The sequence below is a fragment of the Xenopus laevis genome, chromosome 8L (assembly GCF_017654675.1).
Source record: "Xenopus laevis strain J_2021 chromosome 8L, Xenopus_laevis_v10.1, whole genome shotgun sequence".
Lineage (NCBI taxonomy): Eukaryota > Metazoa > Chordata > Amphibia > Anura > Pipidae > Xenopus > Xenopus laevis.
Genome location: NC_054385.1, coordinates 63,662,978 through 63,685,959, shown reverse-complemented (window position 1 = coordinate 63,685,959; position 22,982 = coordinate 63,662,978). Strand labels below are relative to the sequence as shown.

The 22,982-nt window shown below is 37.2% G+C and overlaps 1 protein-coding gene across 16 annotated transcripts in view; it reads left to right on the top strand.

The window, feature by feature from the left end:
• The window catches only part of LOC108698543 (ras/Rap GTPase-activating protein SynGAP), a 117,432-nt gene that overhangs the window by 27,256 nt on the left and 67,194 nt on the right, over window positions 1-22,982 (top strand). For 13 of the 16 annotated variants that reach the window (XM_041572850.1, XM_041572834.1, XM_041572842.1 and 10 more), the window contains exons 2-3: window positions 18,555-18,676; window positions 21,757-21,862. In XM_041572850.1, the coding sequence (XP_041428784.1) occupies window positions 18,555-18,676; window positions 21,757-21,862 (228 nt within the window). Of the gene's footprint in view, window positions 1-300; window positions 357-4,085; window positions 4,143-18,554; window positions 18,677-21,756; window positions 21,863-22,982 lie in introns of those variants that run through there. The other 3 variants (XM_041572839.1, XM_041572838.1, XM_041572844.1) reach the window with 2 other exon arrangements.

Below are 22,982 nucleotides of genomic sequence, written 5' to 3'. Positions count from 1 at the left end.
GATATAAATTGAGTTTTTGCACTGCAACTTCCAGCACTATTCAAACTCTAATTAAGATGAAAATCATGCTGAGTTGTCTGGGGAACCAGGCTCTAGCGGGAAGTTCAAAATTGGGCGAACTCAACCTTTCATCTCCTGTTTATGGCTTCAGTTGCATTTCTTTGAAGGCATCTTCCATTCAAACTAATATCCTAGGCAGATTGTGTCATTGTAGTCTGTATAGTTGATTACAAGGAATATTTGTCAAAGGCTAATTTATCTGCAAGCTGGGACCAAAATGTATTCTTTTTTTATTTTCAGAGCTGTTAATCCAGTTACAGATTTCCTACATTTGCACATTAACATGCACAATACAGGTATGTTTCATATCTCTCTCCTGAACCTGCTTGTCTACCAAGTGTTTTTCTGCATTCTATTCTCCTGATTATATTCTCTTGCTGACAGTCAAGAGATTCAAGAGATGAAACATGTTCTATGACTCCCCTAAGTAAACTATACATTGGTTGGAATACATCCCTTGTATTTTTGAGAATAGCTTACGATTTGGTATTATTTTAATATTTTATTTATATGCTCTTTCTGAAAGACCTACAAGCTGATGTTGATTAAAATGTATAACTACATACAGGGACCTCTAGTTTGGGACAATGTATTGTGTTTCCTTTGGACTTTGTTAATTATTATTTTAATTATCCTTCCATCCCAGCTGATACGGAGAAGCCCCAGACAGAGTTGATTTAAAGTACCTTTGAAGGAATTGTTCAGTATAAAAATAAAAACTGGGTAAATAGATATGCTGTGCAATATAAAAAATGTTTTCAATATAGTCAGTTAGCCAAAAATTTAATCTATAAAGGCTGTATGACTAACATAATAGCCAGAACACTACTTCCTGCTTTGTAGCTCTTTTGGTTTCCACTGATCAGTGACTTGACGGGGGACAAATGGGTCATAACTGTTGCTTTTGAATCTGACCTGCATGCTAAGGATCAATTGCAAACTCACTGAACAGTTATGTCCCATGTGGGCCCTAGACAAGGCTGACTAACTCAGAGTTACAGAGCTGAAAAACAGGAAGTAGTGTTCTGTTCTGTTATGTTAGAAACCCGTTTACTCCAGCCTTTATAGATTACATTTTGGCTAACTAACTATATTTGAAACACTTTTTATTTTGAATAGCCTATCTATTTAACCAGTTTTTATTTTTACACTGAACTGTTCCTTTAAGGAAAGCACAGAATGTTTTCAGCACCTATCCCAAAGTGTTTTGTGAACACATCTTAGATCCTACCAATACAAACTGAAGTAGTGCTCTAAAAACCTGTATGTAGATTTCATCACCTCTGTATTGGCAGGGACAGAGTAAAGCAATACACAAACTAAGGAATGGGTAGGGGGATATAAGGACAGTTTTAACTTGTGGCCTTGATGCTTTTGATTATTCCATAGATGCAATAGTATCCGTAGCACACCTGTCTCCATATTTACCTTGCTTGTATTTGTTGTTTCATCAAATACAGTTTTAATGCAACTGTATGCCTGTACTCATACACATTTAAAGGAGAAGGAACAGCAAAAGTGACTACTTTTACTTACCTGACACCCCGGGCCGGCGCTACTATCAGCAGAAAACCGTGCAGGCCTGGGGTTCTTCTAGCAACCACCATGGAGAGATCCTCTTCCTGCTTGTTCGGGTCTTCTCGCAGTTGCAAATACGCAGTAGAGAGGAAAGCTGGACTTTAACGAAAAAGCCGGCTATTTTGCTCTACTGTGCATGTGTCTAACCCGGGAAATTTGAAAACCAATGAAGCAGGAAGAGGATCTCTCCATGGTGCTCACTAGGTGAGATTTTCTGATGATTGGAGCACCGGCCCGGGGGGCCAGGTAAGTAAAAATAGTCACTTGGGGGCAGGGACAGGCCATACTGGCCTGGCGCCCCAGGCAACTCGGCCAGCCGAGTCGCCCCCTCCACAGAGTGCGCGTGTACATGAGCGCGCGCATACATGCGCGCGCATGCATGCTAAGAGCCGCATCCAGCACACACCACACTCCCCTTAAATAGGCGCAGTAACGTCATTGCGCATGACATACTTCCCTCATGTATGTGCGCGCGTGCGCACAAGGAGCAGGACTTCACACCGGACTGGGGTAGGCAGCAGCTAAAGGTACGTGCCAGGCACCCCCCAAGCATTGCGCCCTAGGCACGTGCCTACTCTGCCTACCCCTAGTTCCGGCCCTGCTTGGGGGTGTCTAACTTTTGGCACAACAATTGTAAAAAGCCTATTTATCATACTGTGTAAAAAGTAGAGTGAAGCATTACGAGTGATGTTATATTCTTTGTTGCTCATTCAATCTTTCCTTTTGTTTTCTAACTGTTGAAATCTGATTGCTGATTGGTTGCTCTGGGCAACATCACCAGTAATGCTTCATTCTACTTTTTACACAGCATGATAAATAGGCCTGTTAGACTAATAAGGTGCTGCAAACTCTCCTGCTTTTATATGCAACTGTTCTTATGATCTATGTAAATTTTATTTATATAGTGCTATTTGTAAATACATCTCTGCACATTTCCTGCAACCAACAGGGAAACCGCGATGCATTAAATAAATCTTATGTAAAAGAAAAAAATATGATTCCTGAAAGATTTAGGGGCAGATTTATCAAAATGTGAGTTTAGCGCTTAATACATAAAAACTCAAAAAATCTAAGAATCCCATAGGAATGAACTTGGGTGAGTTTTTATGTATTAAGCTCTAAACTCACATTTTAATAAATCTGCCCCTTATTATTAAGTGCCATTTGAGGTCCCTGCTTCAAAGAGCTTGCAATCTAAGAATGGTGCAAGTAGAGTGCTTGGCACTGAGGACTATTTTTAGAACAGTGCAGCTATGTTCCAAAAGTCAAACTTACACAGTAAATTAAAGGAGTTCACCTTTAAGTTAACTTTTAGTAAGATGTAGAGAGTGATATTCTGAGATAATGTGCATTTGGGTTTCATGTTTTATTATTTGTGTTTTTTTGAGTTATTTAACTTTTTATTCAGCAGCTCTTCAGTTTGCAGTCCAGCAATCTGGTTGCTGGGGTCCAAATTACCCTAGCAACTTGCATTGATTTGAATAAGAGTTTGGAATATGAATAGGAGAGGGCCTTCATGGAACCATGAATAATTAAAGGTAGCAAAAATAAAAGTTTAGCCTTACAGAGTCAGAAGAAGAAGGCAAATAATTGAAAAAAATATATATAAAAAATAAATAATGTAGACCAATTGAACATTTTATTAAAATTTGCCATTCTATAGCATACTAAAGGTTAACCTAAAGGTGAACCACCCTTTAAGCTGTAGTTAGTAAGTCCTTAGTAAGTTTTTCCATGCATGTTGTGTATATGTCAGACATTGTAGAACTGTTGATCTTTTATCTTTCATTTTTATTGGTCTCACTGCACTTATGTCACATACTGTTCACTTAATAATAATCAGTGCTATATGTACAATTTACATTGTGTAGGTATTCGCTGTACTTAATTGTTAATTATGTCATGTATTCATTATTATATTATTATGGGCAGTGTATTGCACAGTATCTTGGTGTGATATGCAACATGCATAATGTGCCCCTGTCTGTGCATATATATACTACATTATTTGGAGCTATTTTCTACTGTATGTTTCTTTTTGTTCATTATTTTACTGTGTATATTGTGCATCATTCTGAGCATCAGTCTCATACTGTATATTGTTTACTACTAATGTGTAATGCAATATTCTTGACAATGTGTAAATGCTATAGGTTTAAGCTGCCACTGTAGGATTCACATCTAAGTATGTGTTTATTAATCTGTGTGGGACTCTACTTCCCTCTCTATAACATGCACTTGTATCATTGAATCATGTACTGTTTTTGTGTCATTCTTTCATGAACTGTGTGTATGCTGCAGGAAGCATCAGGCCCATACATGGCAGTAAGTGTGTGTGTCATTTTGTGTCTGTGTGTGGTTGGTTGTGTGTCAGCGCTGCTGGTTGCTAGGTAACTGTCGCTGCTTTAATTCCTATATTTAGGGGTTTTCAGAATAAGGTTGAAGTTTTTATCACACGACGGTCTCTTACAATGCAGAATGAGCGGTCTCTCAGGGTGACAAGGGTGAGACGTCCCTGTATGTCTCCTTATATCCTGCTGTCTCTGTAACTCCTAGTATGTCTCAAAATTCCGTGCTGTCTATCTATCAAATATAGATGTCTTGATCTGAAACCCACTCACCTTCACTATTGTATTTCACCCAATTCTTGCATTCCCCCTTTCTTCCTCCCCATTCTATAACTCGTTATCTCTCTCTTTCTCAGCCTCTCCCATCAACCCTCCTTCCTCCCTCTTTAGGTTTTTGTTTGCTCTTATTTCAAGATTACCCTCTCCTTTACCTTCTCTACTTATACCTCCTCCTCTCTCCTTCTCTCCTTTCCTCTCCTGTTTGCTTGTCTCTCTCTCTCTTTCTTACTGGTCCTATCCTACTTACCTCTCTTGTCTTCCTTAACTTAAAAATTGTCCCTCTCCCTTATTGTGTCTTCCCTGCCTCTCACCAATTTTTTTTCTGTTCTCTGCTGAGTCCTCCCTATGACCTTTTTCACTCCACATGGGCAGGAAAATAAATATGTACGGTTAATACATGTAATTATTTCTTAAAAATATGCAGTCATTCTGTGTATGTAGGGTAATATATATATATATATATATATATATATTTTTTAGTGTGTTTACATAATATATGTTTATAAATATTGATGATTAATAGATATTGCTATTTTATAGTTTCTAATTCCTTCAATAGGTAGAATAAAAAATATAAAGAATAAAATTAGATACATACTCTATATACTATGTGTATATTATGTCATTTTTCTCAGGAGAACAAATACCATTTTGTATGCATGCTTCCATTTGTGTGTGTTTCTATACATGTGTCTATATACTGTATATTATATATATTATTATATATATATATATATATATATATATATATATATGCACTTCCAAATGAGTATCCACACTCCAAGGCAAATAACTTCAGCAAAGGGAGGGGTGCACGGTAATTATGTATACTCCAATTATTCTCAGACCAGCACTCCCTATTTTAAGAATCAATCGTTTTATTGTTACATCGTATCAATGTATATATATATAATGTATTTTCATACACACAGGTTTATCAAATTATATCTATATTACATATTTTGCAATCTGTGATAAGGTTATGTAAGCATACTATGTTATGGTAGCTTGTACAGTATTTTAGTATTCCTTATTTTAGTAGTAGAAAAGTAAAATAGGATTTGAGCACCATGTGCCAATGCAATTTTTCCTCACATATAATCACTACATTAATAAAGAGCAATCTCTGTTCAGCGCGCTATTTTGTGTTTTTCACTACTAATTAAAAAGGGTTGGAGACTGTTGCTTCTTCTTTCTACATTTTGCTTCTTCTGTCGTTTTTTAATGTTATTCTACAATCTCTAGATTTTATCAGATTTCTGTTGTGTCATTATGTTCCCCTCCACAATTACTGTATTAATTCATTCACATTAATGATCAGGTAATGCTTAGCATTATATCATACGCCTGTACTTCTAAACCGTCTTTTGTCCTAGAAACTGTATACTGCTTCTTTATAACCATGCTTTTGCCATTGCTATTGCATGTTACTAGCTGCTGAGAAGCCATTGCAATTCATTCTTTAGCTGCAACAAGTGACAATCTGTGCCGCCACCCTCTTCAGTTTATTATGTAACCCTATTGGTAAGATAGGGTGGTACTAGGGGTAGAAAGGAATGGTTTTTCAAAACTAATAGTGTTAAATAGTATGTCAAAAAAGTGTGTTCATACAGTAGCTCTATATAAAATAAAATTATGTGGCCAATAATGACTTTAATTCATTATTTTAAAACATTGGATACAAGCTCATTACTAAAGGAGTGCAAATAAAAATGCTCTTGCTCTTGTACATCTATCTCTTGTACATGCTCCAAGTGGGACAATGTTAAATGCCTATAGGTATGACACACAAATGATGCTCTGTATATAACACTACAGTTTATTAGTGCAGATGTTAACTACAGAACTGCCTCGAGCCCAAGCATGCTGTGCCTTGCACTTGGTGTAATCAGGAAATTGCTGCTGAACATAAGTAAGCACAAGTGCTCTGTGTAGCTAGCACTGTGTCCACTGTGTTGATAAATGAGCCCAATGGATATTATTATGTTCTTTTCATGTAATTTTGTTCTCTCCCTGATTGGGGTTTTGTCAGTTAATACATAAAAAGTAATTTGTATATTTAAAAATATTTCATTATCACTTAATCATGATAAATGTATGGTTATCCCATGTGTTGTTAATGTTAGCTATTATATCTTGTACAGATCTAATACAACACCTATACTGTGTATATAAAGGTGGCAAGTTTGATACATACCTGATGTTGCCTCTGATGTCCACTGGGTGTCACCATCTTTCTTGTGTGTGTCTTTAATATGCTTCTGACCTCTAGAAAATACTAAAGAAGCACATTCACTTGATTGAGGTATAGCAATTTGTTGTTAACATTTTAGGATATACATTATATATAATTATATATCTATATATCTATATCTATCTATATATATATATATATATATATATATATATATATATATATATATAAATAATTTTGCAGGTAGGACCAGCACTCTAGATAAGTAAAAAAAAAAAATGTATTCTTTACTCTGGGCTCACCATAATCAATTCTAACTCTGTACTCTTCCCCCTCGATCACATACTTGCCCATCCCCTGTTACTCAGGGCCTTAAATGGGTGATCAAGTTTAAATACCTGGACATAATAATCTCTTCAAACCTGCCTCCTACATTCCAGACAATATTGACCAATTTAGAAATGCAACTAATGTTTGGTATAAGTTACCCAGAGTTAACCTAAATAAAGATGATCTACCTGGCTAATTGTCCCATATAGATTCCAGAGAGCTTATTTCGCAAAGTAAACTCTATTTTACTCACGCGGAGGGGGTTTGTGTGCACGCGTTTTATTACTACCTACAACAGCTTACAGTGCAGTCTAGTGCCTAATTGATGTGTATGGGTATAAGTATGTTTAACACTTATGGTAAATATGGTAACCAGTATAAGCTTTGCTTGAGAGCATTTTTAAGAATTTATAATGAGAATTTTTGAGCACTAACTTGTTAACATAGCGCCTCTTGTTACTAACTATGATGATGAAAAATGCATTGATAAAAGAGTTCTCCTGATGCTGCTGAGGATAATCTCTAAATGTTGATAGTGAAGGTTTGACAACAATTCACATGTAGTTTTAGTAATTGTAATCATGACAGTTTGATAATGGTTATGACAAATGCACAGCAATAATCATGGATATAAAGGTTTAAACATTTTGAAGCCGAAGATCACATGATAATGTAGCAATCAAGGTTCAATGATGGTGTTCAGAAACCATAATTATGTGGTTAGTAAAGTAGGAGCTTTCTCATCAGCATACTTAATAATTTCACAAGGGTAAGTTGTAATGGTTGAAAAATGCAATGCAATATAATAATAATCTATATATATATATATATATATATATATATATATATATATATATATATATATATATATATAAATATACTGTATACTTGCCATATAGTTCTGTGTTCATGTTGCTGATGGCTGAGAAGGAGTGTATGCACTGGTGACTAAATTGATCTTGGCTTCTACTGTGCATGGTCCTGGTAGGCGATCACAGCCATGAAGCTAAAGATTAGAAGAGACATAGCTAAACATGGCATGGCTTAATATGGCTGGCAGGTACAGGGAATATCACATTTTTCGTGCTGTTTGACTTGGTTGGTAACTTAGTGGGGTGAAATTGAGAACTATTTTTATGTAGTAGCCGTGAGTATCTTTATTATTCATTGCAAAAAGGAAAGGCTGTGGGAGCACTCCATGGCTAAATAAAAATGTACTAAAATACAATAGAAGTGCTACTGATCTGGCCAAATAACTACAGACATAGAGAAAAAGAAGAGAGATTGATTAATGCACATTCCATGGTCCCCTGTCATATAAGTCATATATGCATATGCATGTATTTACAAAGACAGGGGCTTTTTAAGTTACAAAATTAGGATCATAAGATTGATAAGCCACCATACCAAGCCTAGGGAACTGTCAGAAACCATTAAAAAACAATAAAAGCCTGCATATATTTTTTAACTGATGTATATTGCAAAGTTGCTTGAAATTATGTTTGTTTTTCAAAAGGCTTTGTTTTTGTGAAGTTCCCCTTTAACAATTCCTTTAAGAAATAATAGATTGGTTTATTAGGAAGATAAATGTGAAACTCTACATAAAATTACAACTATAATAATGATGTAAAAACCAAAAATTCAGTCATGAACAATTGCAGGTTTCTGTGTTGCTTATTTAGTATGTTGAATCAGACCTGTCGAGTTTTGTCACTGCAGAAAAAAGTTGCCATTGAATAAGAGACTGGTTATGGTTGGCCAGCAAGTGCTGAATTAAATGGTGTTAACTCAGAAAGGGTAGGTAATTTGAGGGTTACATAAGGGAATGGTTTTAGGGATATTAACATTATTTCTTCAAGTCTTGGACTGTCTTCTCAAGTTGTTTGGTAAGATGTGGTTTGGATCTTACCAGGCAAAAACTTACTGAAAAACATCATTGCTTTTATTGAAAGCTGAAGCTGCAAAACCAAGATAGTATTGGTTTGCATCTACTTAATACAGGCCAGCGTCTTTAAGGAAATTGGCTGACAGGGCCCATTATGGCTGTTGCCAAGCTACAACCACAATAGAGAATCAGCAGAAACACATGCTGTTCAACATAGCAGGTAGAGCTTCCCGTAGCTGAGCTAGCACTCAAATATTTGTCACTGGGACAATGCTGAAGCAATAGAATGAAAGTACAGTGCTGCAATTTCTTGCATTAGGTCTCTAAAACATATTATTAATGATGTCCAGGGAACTCATTCTCCACCACCAACCCATTTCCCCTCCATCTATGCTCATTCACACAGATTTTGGCAAGTTTTTAGACACTAGTCTTCAGTATCTTTAATATCCACAAAAATTGTATTTACAATTCCACAACAGTTGGTCGTAGTCCTGAAGTAGTTATTTTACTGTGTCTTTTACATTTGAAAAAATCTTTTAGAAGGGTTTTTATTTTGCTGTGAATTTTTATGCTTTTCACCATACAACTACATTAGTGTAAATATAAATTGATTTCAATCTTTCATGTGGATCTGTACACATGGGAGGAGGCAGTACACTGAATACAGTAAACAATTTGACACATTTGTCTCTGTGATTAGGCTTTTTGGTGGAACACATAAATCAAAAAAAAAATAGTATTCAAAAAGGTTTTTTAACTCAATGTCACTAGTATGGCTTTAAAGAGTTGGTCACCTTCCAAAACTTTTGTCAGTTGAGAGTTGTTTTCAGATTGTCCACCAGAAATTAAGACTTTTTTCAATTGCTTTCCAGGTTTTATTTTTTCAATATTCCTTACAATTTGCTACTTTAGTTGATGCATTTCTCAGCAGCATCTATGGAATATTAGCAACTATTGTATCAATTATACATAGTTGTTATAATTGATAATTGTGGACTTCTCTTTTGGCAAGTTGTATGACGAATGATTCAGTGGCTAAATGAATATGGTATATCCTTTTTATTTTCCCATGTTTTATTTATTGAATCATCAGCAATAAGAAATATTATAAATCTAATGCAGCTTTGCATCCTAAGAGCAAGATTTTTGCCTAAAGCTAACACTAAGGGGGTGTTTATTAAAACTTAAATTCATCTCATTATTATAAAAATTCGACCTAACTCCCAACCACGATTTGGCTTAATTTATTAAAAAATCTGAATGAAAATTGTACGTGGGGGAAAGTCTTGACAAAATCGAATCATTAAATTCAGATCATGCAACTTTTTTGAATTGTGGCCCGAAAACCACAATTTTTTCTGCCCGAAACCCCCGAAGATCACGAAGGCAAGAAACATCTTCCACTTATAAAAGGGACATCTGGCATTGACTTCTACATGACTTCAACAGCTTTTAGCTGGAGTATTTTTGTTTTTTAGCAGCTTTAGAGCATTATTTATCTTAGTATAAACAAGAACAGCACCTTCTTAATGTGATAAAAAGGCCTTTATTCAAACATGGCACAGACCAATAGTAGCCAATAGTTATCTTAAAAAAATATATATATATTTTTCCCTTAAAAACTGTACCATAAAAATGTGAGGCTTAATAAATAGACCCCTAAAGCATACATTATGCAAATTGCCAAAACTGGAGTCCACAAAATTATATATTATTTCTTGTGATTTGGTTGGAGACATCAGTGAATAAAAAAAAAATTTAAAGACTAATGATTAGCGGGTAAGATTTCTTTAAATTTCTAATGAATGAAGCACAAATCATCAGATTATTTGGGATTATATGTATTACTCCATGCGGGTTTATAGATAAAAAAAGATGAATTATAGAAAACAGGCTATATAAATAAGTGTTAATTAGCCAATAAATGTTTAGATTCAATAAAAAAAGAGGACACGGCATTATTCTAGTGCAAAGTAATTTCTACATATTTATATACAAATCATATTTATTACAGTGAAACTTCACACTTTTAGTCAAATAGTGCAGTCACAAAAATATTAACTCCTACTCCTACACTATTTTCATATATTTTTGTATGTCACCTAGCTATTTGTGTCAAATTACATATCTTTCCAAATCAGCATGTACATGTCAGTAAATATTTTCCTTTTATGGGGCAGATTTACGAGGTGGCTAACGATAGCGACTTTTCGCCAGCGTTGCCACCCACAGGGACAGGCACCAATTCCCACGTTCATTCGCACTCTATCGCCAGGTGACTTTTCGCTCTGACAAACGATCGTTACTCTGCAAATTCACTAAAGTGGGGATTTCACTGAATGTCACCTCAGACCAAGCGAAGTGTTAAAAAGAAGCTAGATCTTCCTCAATCTTCTGTCACTTACATCATATCCTTTGTGCCAAAAATGCATAAAAGTTCAAAAAACGCTGGCGACTTTTCCTTTTTTTAAGTGGGATTGCCTGCAAAAGTCCTAACAAATTTTTTTGGGTAACCGGTTTTCTCCAGACATTTCCTAACATATGGAACATTCATTTCACAGTGGGCTCATGTGTAGGGCACTCTTGTCTTTATTAAGGTTCCCTGGACATTTGTAATAAAAAGTGGTTACTTCAAGCATTTGCACCAACATTTATAATAAATACCTCCATACAACTTTAAATTACCCGCCATATGCAAATTGACCTAAGCGCAAGATCACTAGTGAATTTTCGCTAGGCACAAACTAACACTAGCGCATCTTCACTATGAAATATTCGCATTGCTGAAGTAATGCTAGTGAAAAGTCGCCCAGAGTGAAACTTCGCATATTAGTGGATTAGTATAGTGTTAGCGAATTTGCGCCTTACGAAGTGGTGCGATGTGTGCGAATCGGTCACTGGCGAGAACTCGCCCTTTAGTAAATCTGCCCCTATATCTTTTAACTTCAGCCACCATTTTGTGAAGTTCTGTGTGTGCTTACTCACTGAACATTGCAGGTGTCTTTATATTGTAACTATATGTGCATTTTTTTCAGTGGAAAATTTCCTGGATTATTTTAATACTGTAGAATGAAAACCAAAGACTAAGAATGACATTTGATGTAAAAATGCCATAATAAAATGTCTTCTTCATGAAAGATACATATCCATAATAGCTGTTGAACTCAATTGAGGATCACAGATATTACTGATCACAAAGCAAAAATAACTGTTTACAGATCATCCTGGGTAGGTTCAACGTAATTGCCAGTTTGTGAACTGCATTTTGAGCAGTCTAGTGAATGGTTCACAGTTTGCCTCACTGGCTCTTTATCATCCTAGACAACTGTGACTATTAGTGGGCCTTTTTTTGTATAGCCAGAATGGTACGTGATTATATCAGCTGACATAACATTGGATCACAACTGGATCTAGTTACTGCATCTTTCCCAAGGATTCGCATGAATATTGACACCTAATCCTAAACTTCAAATTTTTGTATTTGATTTTTCTGTTCTTCCACTGTTTGTTATCTTTGGTTATTGATATACCTAAATATATTTTCACCCCATTTATAGATTGCTCTTTTTGTTTTTCAGTTGCTTTTATTATCTATATAGCATAATTGCTGAATGTGTAATAATGAAGTGAATTCATTTTCTTTCATTTTAAGGCTTACAGAATGAAGTTCAAATACAGCGCAAAGTGGTCTGTTGTATGTTGCACACAGACATTTGGATAGACCATTGTTCTGCTTTTAACAACATGGAACACTGATTATTTTGTGTGTTTTGTTGACCATGCTTGATTTGCATTGAGGACTACAGAGGTATTAAAGCATTTATAGTGCTTTAGATGATTTTGTGTATATGATTTGCCTTTTTAAAAGATCTGTTTGAATTTCCTCCAGAAGCAGTTTCTAATTGATTTTAAATACATCAGCAAAATTGAGTGCGGCTGAAGCACGTGAGAACACAGTACATCACACTTATAAAAGCTTGCTAAATGTATACCAAGTGCATAGACCCATATGTATACATGTATACATGTATTTTAATAAGCATTTCCGTGGCTGGATTTACATCGCGGCTACCCCAAGGCCCTTTGCCACTGCCGGATTTACATAGAAGGCCCCCCCAGGCCTGTTGTCGTTCATTCCCCTCCCCTTTATTCACATACATTTTATGAGCAATGGGGATTGGCCCATGGGAAGTTTAAAAAAAACTGTTGTATCTCCTTCTCATCCCCAGTGTTTCTGAACCAATGTGGGTGTAGTTGGGCAGCATGCTGTCCCCTAAAATCCTGCCGCTCTAGGCCTGGGCCTTGGTGGCATTTCCACAAATCCAGGCCTGAAGAGGTCAGAATATTTTGTGAACACTTGTGTGTGCATAACCTAACATAAAGACAATGGGGCAGATTTATCAAAATCCCACGTTCCATTCAGTCCTATGGGATTTTTTTAGAACTGTATTCAGAGTTTACTATAATGCAGAAAATTATTTGGTAAACGGACAGCCCAGCTGTTCCTGCTAGGGGTTGCAATTAAGGACTGTCTCATATATACATATAGTTACATAATAGATGAGTATGAAATACCTCTATCAAATTAAATTACTCTTCAAGTTAACCTACCCAACTTCTAGTTAATCCAGAGTAAGGTTAAATATCTGAAGCAGTTTCCAATTTGTCTTAGAGGTAGGATAAAAATGACTCCAATCATACATTCCCTTGATCAACTTTGTAATATGAGTAATTTCAGTAACTTTTATAAGCACTTAAACCAAGGGCTGAACACAGCTATTTTCAGATTTTAGACCTTATTTACTGCTTCCATCCATTAAGCCTGTAAATGCAAAATAAACGAAACTGTGGAATAATGGTCAATTGCAGGTCTTTGCTGTAAACCTTTCAGCATTTAATAACACAATATGTTTTGAGCAGAGCTCTTTGAAGTGTTGTGATAAAGAGCTCCGCTCCAAACATGTTGTATTATTAAACACTGAAAGGTTTACCATTATTCGACCATTATTCCACAGTTTAATTTATTTTGTAAGTTCAGTAACATTGTACTTTCCCACCTGATAAAAATAGTTTTTCCTCAAACAGGGCAATAACAAGTGCAGGTCTTGACATGGGCAGGGACAAATACCTACCTTTTCCACCCAAACTGGCCTAGGAATAACCAACTCGCTCACCATACATTTTATTTGTTGGAGTCTTTATGTCCACAGCTTTATTGCACAACAGATCATTTAACAATAGATAACACATATATCAATAACTGTTATATTAACAACATTATAAACATACAAATATGACAGTGAAATACCATTAACATTTTATCCTCTGCAAGGCCCCTGGCAATGGACCCAATTAGGTACATGCAATCGTTAAGCCACCAGCCGCTTGTGCCTTCTAGCATGATGGGTACGCAGGACTGCATGCTACCCCCAATACAACATACCCTCCCAGAGACCACCGCTCTTAGAGAGGAACACCACCAACCAAGTTCTATTAACCAACTTGGTAAAACTCCACTTAATTAACTCTCCCCATTGCCAGGGACCCGCCGCCCGGCTGTGACAACGGGCTATTCCCTCTCATAACCTCTTGGTTAGTCAGCTCAATACTCACCATTCCACATCAACTTAACCTGTGCCCCACTACCCAGGCCACAATTGTGACAACTAGCACAAAGGGAAATACTAGGGAGGGAGGGTGGGACTCCTTTTCTTCTTCCAAAATGGATGCCCTCCTTAGCAGTTGGTGCTACACATCCCCTTACAACTCCACCCCCCAACTACGTCACTAACCCCCTACTAATCCCCTGCCAGGCAGCTTTGTCCCGCCCCTGTCATGCACCCTTTGCCAGCATGCACTGTCCTGGGGTTGCACTTTATGCCAGGCTCAGGCCGCGAAGCCACACAGGCACATTTTTAGGGGCCGCCTAGCTGCATCTATTTTTCTGGGTTCCTACAGGACACTTAGGGGGATATTTATCAAGGGTCAAATTTCAAAGTAATGGGAGTTTTCTTGAACTCCCATAGCTTTGAAATTCGAAGTAAAAAAGACCAACCAAAATTTTTAAAAAATCAACGCTTTTTTCTGCCGGCGAATAGGCTGTATTCGATCTGTTAGAATCAAAGTTTTACCGCATTCGATCAAATTCATATCAAAGGATTTGCCCCAAAAAAATTTGATTATTCAGAGTCCACCAAATGACTCCTAGGAGGTCCCCCATAGGCTAAACAGCCATTTGGCAGGTTTAAGACGGCGAATGGCCAAGTCGAAGTTTTAAAGCGACAGTGCATGATAAATTTATTTATATAAATTTTTTTCAAATTCAAATAAAATTTTGGCCTATTTGATAGTTGAAGTCAACGGCGATCCTTGCCTCTTCGCCGCCTGAGGTGGCCTTCCTTTGCCGCCCCCACCCCTCCTCAAGGCGCTCACCTTTTCAGCGCTGGAGGGGGTCGGAGGCGGTACACGTCGTTGAAAACCAGAAATTCGGCTCCTAGTTACCAGGAGCGGCATTTTTGCCGCCCCTGGCAACCAGAGGGGCCCTGCCGTCTGAGGCGAGTGGCTCAACTCGCCTCATTGGTGGAGCGCCCCTGGTCGAAGTAAACAAAAAATAGCTTTTTTTTATTTTCAATTTGACCCTTGAGATACAGCAGCAGAACCAACCAGAATAGGTGAGATAGTAATGTGTGCCCATGTGTTGGAGGTAGGGGCTCAGGAGGCGGTCAACCTAGGGATGCCTCATTTGCAAATCTATCGCTGGCGCTGCCTTATACTTGTTGCATTGTTTCTTTTCTGAGCTTCAACCTGATGCTGTGTGTGTGGGAGCAGGGCCGCCATTACAAATCACGGGGCCCGTACAACAAAATTTTCTCACTCAAGATCTCGCCCACTCCACACCACAGTTAAAAGACCACACAGTCATCAGTGCTATAAAAGGTAACCCACACACACAAGTTATGAAAAGCTATTGATGGTCAGGGCCCCCTTATAAGTTAAAAAAAAATGTGGTGCTCAGGCTCCCATAAAAGTTTTTTTAAAAAATTGTTGGCCAGGGCCCTCCTACAAGTTTAAAAAAATAATTGGTGACCAGGGCCCCCCTACAAGTTAAAAAAAAAATTGGTGACCAGGGCCCCTATACAATTTAAAAAAAAACATTGGCGCCAGGCCCCCCCAATAAAAGTATTTTTGAAAAAAACATTGGCGCCAAGGCCCCCCATTTATTCTAGAGAATGATTCTGTCCCCCCACTGATTGCCAGTTCTGCTTCAGTTTTGCCAGTCCTTCTACTAAACTATCCTATTATGTCTCTCCATATAAATTAAATGTATATAAAATAGTGGCTGGTTAGAATAGTGGCTTTCTAATTTAACCCAAATAGTTGTCCTTTTGGCCTTTATGATAGTTGCAGCTTGCATGGCCACATAAGTGACAGCTTCTGGATAACTACTTTTACAAAAGATTTACCGTACATTAGTTGTTAGGAAATGTACCTCTGTATTATGTATTATTTTAAAAAGCTCTTCTTGCTAAGGAGACTTGGTGGGTGCTGGAATTGGAGAGTAGCCTGAAGACACAGGTGGGTGGGCTCCTAAGTGCCCAATAAGTGTATTGAAACTGGGCTCTCATGAATAATAGGATTGTGGCATAAAGAGGGAAACTTTCTTCCCAAATAGTATCACCTATTATTGTAGTATTTATCATGCAAAACATTTTGATTGTTTATACGCTCTACTTAAAGAAAAGTCAAGTCAATGTGTTAGGCACCCCTGGTTTATATAATTGCTTACATTAGACCCTGGGCCAGTGCTCCTATTTGCTGAAAAGTGCACTGGCAGAAATCACTAAACATGTTGTTTCATCATTCTCCTATAACCAAAATATCTCCACCCATTTAGAGCTACAATCTCAAACTGCACCTTTAGCTGCAATTATAATTAAAAAAAATCTGTATAATCCTTACAAGGGAAGGAATCTTATTGGTGCTTTAAAACAAGAGGCATTTTAGATATACTACTTTATACATCCCTATATACCGTGGCTATGTGTGGCCCTGGATATTACACCTGTTTCAGAATATCATCTTACTTGAAGGTAACCAGGAGATTAGCTATTACAACCTGAAAATAACTATACTGCTGACTGTCACAGTGAAGAGTCCATTATTTTGCTAATGCAAGCACCTTTCTTTTAGAGAGGAAAAGTTATTCTTTTTTTGCAAATTTTATTAAGAAAGGGATCTGTCTATAGTGACCTGTAAAATATTTGTAAAGACATGTAACCTAGCACAAACCTCTTCTCTTCAGGAACAACTGCAACAACAGCCTTTTTTTTTGAGTCAACACCTTTTTGCATGTGCTCTCCAGCATAAACAAACAGCACTGAAAAAACTTTGTCAGTGACTCCAGATATTAAATGATCAGCTTGATGCCTCATCAGTTTATAGGAACAATTATACTCTGATGTGTAATTAAGACATAATGGTTCCTCAATAAGTGTGAATGTCAGCTTTACATGGATGCAGTTAAGGTATTACAGTTCCTCAGTAAGTGTGAATCCGTTTAAGGAGTAGTATAAATTTGTTTAATAACAATATATGTATGTGTGTCCTCTCTCTCTCTCTCTCGTTTACATTTAAGAGTTCTGGAATCTGGACCTCCAATCTCTGATTGTCTGTCACTCTTAGAATTTTGTAGCACCACACCCAAATAATCATACTGTCACATGATGTTGGTATTTTTAGGAAAAATAGTCTATAGATATTGCATTGGCTGTTACTGTAAAGTCTATGCAAGATAATGGGTCAGGTGTATTGCCTACTTCTTGTCTAGGAATTGTTTCTGTGACTTTCCCCACCAAAAATGTTTTGAAGTTTTTGAAGCATCAACATCACCCCCCTCCCCCCCAGTCTCTGGCCATGGGTTAAAATGGGCAGTGCATTTTCACAAGCTTAGTATTTTCCTAAATGTAAAAATCCATACACATTTCTCAGCAGCCCAAGGAAAATGCAAGGAAGTTTCAATTGTAACAGTTTCTCTGTTAAAAGGGTTGTTCACCTTTAAGTTTACTTTTAGTATTATGTAGAGAGTGTGACAATTTGCTATTGGTTTTAATTTTTTATTATTTGTGTGTTTTTGAGTTATTTGACTTTTTATTCAGCAGCTCTCCAGTTTGCAATTTCAGCAATCTGGTTGCTATGGTCCAAATTACCCAAATAACCATGAATTGATTTGAATAAGAGACTGCAATATGAATAGGAGAGGGCTGAATAGAAAGATGAGTAATAAAACGTGGCAATAACAATACATGTGTAGCCTTACAGAACATTTGTTTTTAAATGGGGACAGAGACCCACATTTGGAAGCTGGAAATAGTCAGAAGAATAACAAATGATTCAAAAACAATACAAAAGAAAATGAATGCCAGTTGCAGAGTTGCTTGCAATTGGCCATTCTATAACATACTAAAAGTTAGTTACAATTTCAAAAAAATGGAAAGTTTGCTAGATTTTGTTGCCCTGCTTATATATTGTTTCACCTGAACATGGACCTCGAGCATGATAAATTAGCCCTGTTTTTTTTAGAAAAACAGTAAAGAAATAGAAACTTAAAAATCATTTACATTTATTGACAAATTTTCTTGGGAATAAGCAGACTGACCTGCTCAAGTAGACTGGTTACAATAATAAAGTTTATTCTGCATGAAATACTGCTAAAATTGACCATTCTGAAATTTACTATACATTGTTCATACCATGGTGATGATAAAATGGATGAGAATATGATATTTTTACATCAGCGTCATTCATGCGGAAGTGGTGTTACATTAGCAGACCGTGTTTGAAAGCCTTCAATAAAGGGTTTCTACATTGTATCCTTTAGATGCTCGAGGACCTCCCATGCATCGTATGCCCTATGTCACCTCTCCATACGACCGTCCAGCCTGGAACCCAAGATACTGTGTCCTCTCTGGAAATCAGCTTCTTATGCTTGATGAGGAGGAGGTGAGCTGTTATTTTACATTGCCACTTAATAATTTTTTCTGTTCTAACCATAAAGTGGATATCTAACTGAATGAAAAAATTTTTTTTTTAACAATAACCCTAATACTATGTAGGTACAAGCCTGCCCTTTTGGTATTCAATCTATGCAGCCATAAAGAAGGGAAATGCCAGAGTATTCATCATCTTGCTTTATAAACACCTGAAACATAAAATTATTTTAATAGCAGAACACTTTAATAGATCCGTAACTTATTGTTCTAATTAATTTCGGATTGATTGTTGCATTATTGAATACCAGTCATTGGATACAGGCTGTGCCTAAAAGACAAATGATCTATTTATAATTTGCTGCTATGATCACTGGGCATATCAAACTGGTGTCATGTTAAGACTTCACACAATCTTGACCTCAAGTCAGATTGTATGTATAAATACAAAGTGAAACTTCAGTTAAATCATTTTTGTGGAATATTTCACACTAATCAGTACATCTCATCTCTAGAATTTTATTTAAAATATCATATTATAACTATGTAATGGTACTGTTACTATGCAATTCTAGCATTGCGGGAAGAAAACCTGACATGCATTGATTGTGAACCTCAATGAGCTAGTCTGTGTACTGAAGGAGTAATCAGCTGCAGTTTATACATCAAATACATCTCTGCATGAAATAGGAGTTTTTGATGAATGATATGATGAGGCTAGGCTATCCTATATATTGTTGGAATAAAACACGGCTTCCTCCTGTCCTGGTGCTTCAAGATGAGCTGCAGCTTTTAATAAGGATTGGCAAGGGCGGGCCAAAACCACTGATGTAAAATAACTTTGTAAAGGGTATTTGAGTGAGGCTTTGTCAGTATATACTGTAAATACTGTATATTGTATGTAACAGAAGGCAATATATATTGCCCAGGCATAATAACCTGTAGCAACCAATAAAATGTTTTGCTTTTAAACAGGTGACCTATAAATGATTCCTGCAAATTGGTTGCTATGGGTGACTAGACCCATAGCAAGCCTTGCACAATTAATCACATTTCTTTACTAATGTTCTGTATGTAATTTATGTATATAAATGCTCTATATAAACTCACAACAACCTTTTCACAAGTGTTCCTAGCATTATGATCCATTACATATATCTGTTACATACATTGCCCTTCTTTAAGTTCTCTAGTTGCTTTTTGTGCATTAATTCTACTGCACTCTGGGGTTATTTTAAACATATTTACTATGCATATTCAGTAACATTTCAAACATTTCCTGAGCCTGTTTATATTTTATATGTACATAAATATGTGTTTTAAGAAGGCCCAGGAGTATGTACTGTATGATGTTTTAGCAGTAGAGATGATATAATCCCCCAGGCAAGCAATAATAATTTTGCTAATTCATGTACATGTATGTGTGTATGTATATTCCTTCCTGTAATAGCTCATGTTCATGCTTGTAGCCCTTCTTATAATTTGCATACTCAACAGTACATTTGCTCTACAACTAGTTCTTTTGAACCGTATCACTTCCTAAGAATTTTTTGTGAATTTGGTTGATTCATTTATTGGCTGTGATCCCTTTCCCTCAATGAACAGGTATTTTCAGGTGCTTTGTCACCCATGGGGAGCAGGATTTCACACAGCTGGCAATATGCTATTAAACTAATAAGTGGCCTTGTTCTGGTATGCCCCTCCCCTTTTGCGCCATAGATTCAAGTGACATGTTTTCAGTTATAATAGTCATATAAGGCTTGCCATAGTTATTATTACATATATTCCTCCTTTTAGCCCTTAGTAGAATACTTCTGTTTCTTATAACATTCTTCTTCTTTGCCATATATTTTTAGTTTGGCTGAAGGACAGGATTACAACAACTCTTTTATAGTCTTTATAGGGTGCTGGAGGTGGTATTTGATTCAGTTTACTACTGCTATACCTGTTTAGGGTCAGGCAGTAAGAGGGGACCTGAGGTTAGAAAGAGCAGAATCTTTCTCAGTGTTCCATTCTCACCCCTCCCCAGGCAGGATCTGAATGGAGCAGCTGATGGACGGGGGGTATGTGGGAGGAATTCAAGCTGCTCTCCCAGATCCTGTCCTGTCATTGTTACTGCTAGTAACTATGAGCATGAGAGGGAAAGAGTGGGAGAGAGACAGAGACAGAGAGAAGGAAGCTAAGAAGAAAAAGCAGAGAAGGAGGGGGAGAACGATATATAGGATTCATTGGAGAGAATGGAAGATTATTCAATAAAAGGGGATCAAACGAAAGCAGATTTTTAAAGAAAATAGACCAGGGAAAGAGAAAATGTAGGTGACAGAAAGGGTTGTTAAGAAAAAGAAAGGGTTAAATAAAACAAGGGTAATAATAAGGACCAGCAATTAAAAGATAAGGATGCAAATATCAAATAAAGATGGAGAAAGAGAAAGATGGCATAAAACAAGTGGATAAAGGGTGGGAGAAAGAGTAGGTAAAGCAACGAGTGTGGGTGAGGGACAGAAATGGAAGAACAGGAACAGGAGAATAGAGCCATGTGGGTCTATATTCACATTCGTTGCTTTTTCTTGTACAGGATAATTATTGTAATTAACCCGTCAGCCGGAGTCCTGATCTGTTCCACCAATGAGAGGCAGTGAATAAAGCCAGCGGCATTAACTGATTCTTTGCCAGCCTGCCATCACCACCTGAGGGGGACAGAGATAGCAGGGGGAATTATGGGATTGTAAAAGGGGTAAGCAGGAGAGGTAAACATTTTATTGGGAAAGGCAGGATTATAGGAGGCATAAGAAAAAGATAAGCTAAAGCAGGGAAGGCAAAAGAAGTGCAGCACTAAGAGAAGTGAGTCGAATCAGTATTGGTTCATGGGAACTAGCAATAGTTTCATTGATGTTTGAAGGGTCAGTTCATAGTATATGGTGGAATATAGGATCATGGAAAGTGGGATGCAAAGCATGTTGAAAATAAATGTAAAATACAAAACAAAGTATTTTGTTGCAGGCTTTCTGCATTCATAACTGTTAGAGATACCTGTCCTGTATGTCCCAGGTATAATAATATACCTACCAAAATTCATATTTTTATTTCCTGCAGGTTCACCCGCTGTTGATACGTGAGAGGAGAACTGATCCGACCAGAACAAAGTTCCTAAGGCGCACAGTCAGTGTCCCCGTGGAGGGGAAGCAGCCTGACGAACAAGGTACATATAGCTAGAGGATATCTTAACTTTAGTGTATATGCTAATGCTTGCTATGACTCTCACTCACAAACTATAGTTTACACACTGGTTTATATGCCAAGCAAAACTGGTCCACAGTGTAAAAAGAAATGGTGGCAGAAATATCTGACCTATAACAACAGGAGAACCAAGTTATACGAGTTATGAAGGGGGGTGTGGTGCCATCTACATCACATCGTTGCTTTTCATTGCTTCTGTGTGCATTTGAATTAAATGAATGAGTGAGTACTACTGACAAGTTGATCATCACTCAACCACAGGTACATTGTGACATTGTTATATTCAGCACAGAGCCACATTGCATACGGGTCAGAAGACCTCCACCCCATGCCTTTGTTTTTACTGGGTGAGTGAGTGGGACAGCAGTTGATTTATTGTCATAAAGGATTATGTAATAAAAACGGCAAAGTTTGATACAGGTCTAGTCAACTATTGCAGCCATTCAGCAAGTAGCATCTAATAGTCACATGTTTAAAAGCAAACATCTTTGCTTGGGTTACTGCAGATGGGCAAAAGTTTTTTTTTGTATTACACATAAGGTTTGAGTGAGCATTAGGGTTGTCACCTTTCTGGTTTTGAACATTACAGTCTGTTTTTTTCAGTGGGATGGTCAGTACATAAGAGCAGTGGTGTAACCAGATATTACTGGGCCCCACAGTAAATTCATTTTAGGGCCCCAAACATATCCAGAGGTTGTCCTATTTTACCAATAGATGTTGAAATTGCTCATTATTTGGGCCTCATGGGCCCCTTGCAGCTGCAGGGTCTGCTTCACCCCTACATAAAAGGTGACATATATTAAACGACTGCGTGGTAAGGCCATCATAACCCCACCTGCAATAATACCAGGCCTCCCGTGCATGCCACAGTTCCATCCCCTGATGTCATGATGCCACCCCCAGTTTAACCAGCTCATCCTCCAACACCATAGCCCACCCCCGTGTCTTTGGTTTTGCAGCAAGCTAAGATGGCAACCCTAGTGAGCATGTATAGAATATCATCGTTTGTAATGTTCCCCACTAGAAAAACAAACTTTGTAGCTACCATGTCTGTGACCTCTTTATATTTATTTTTTAATGGA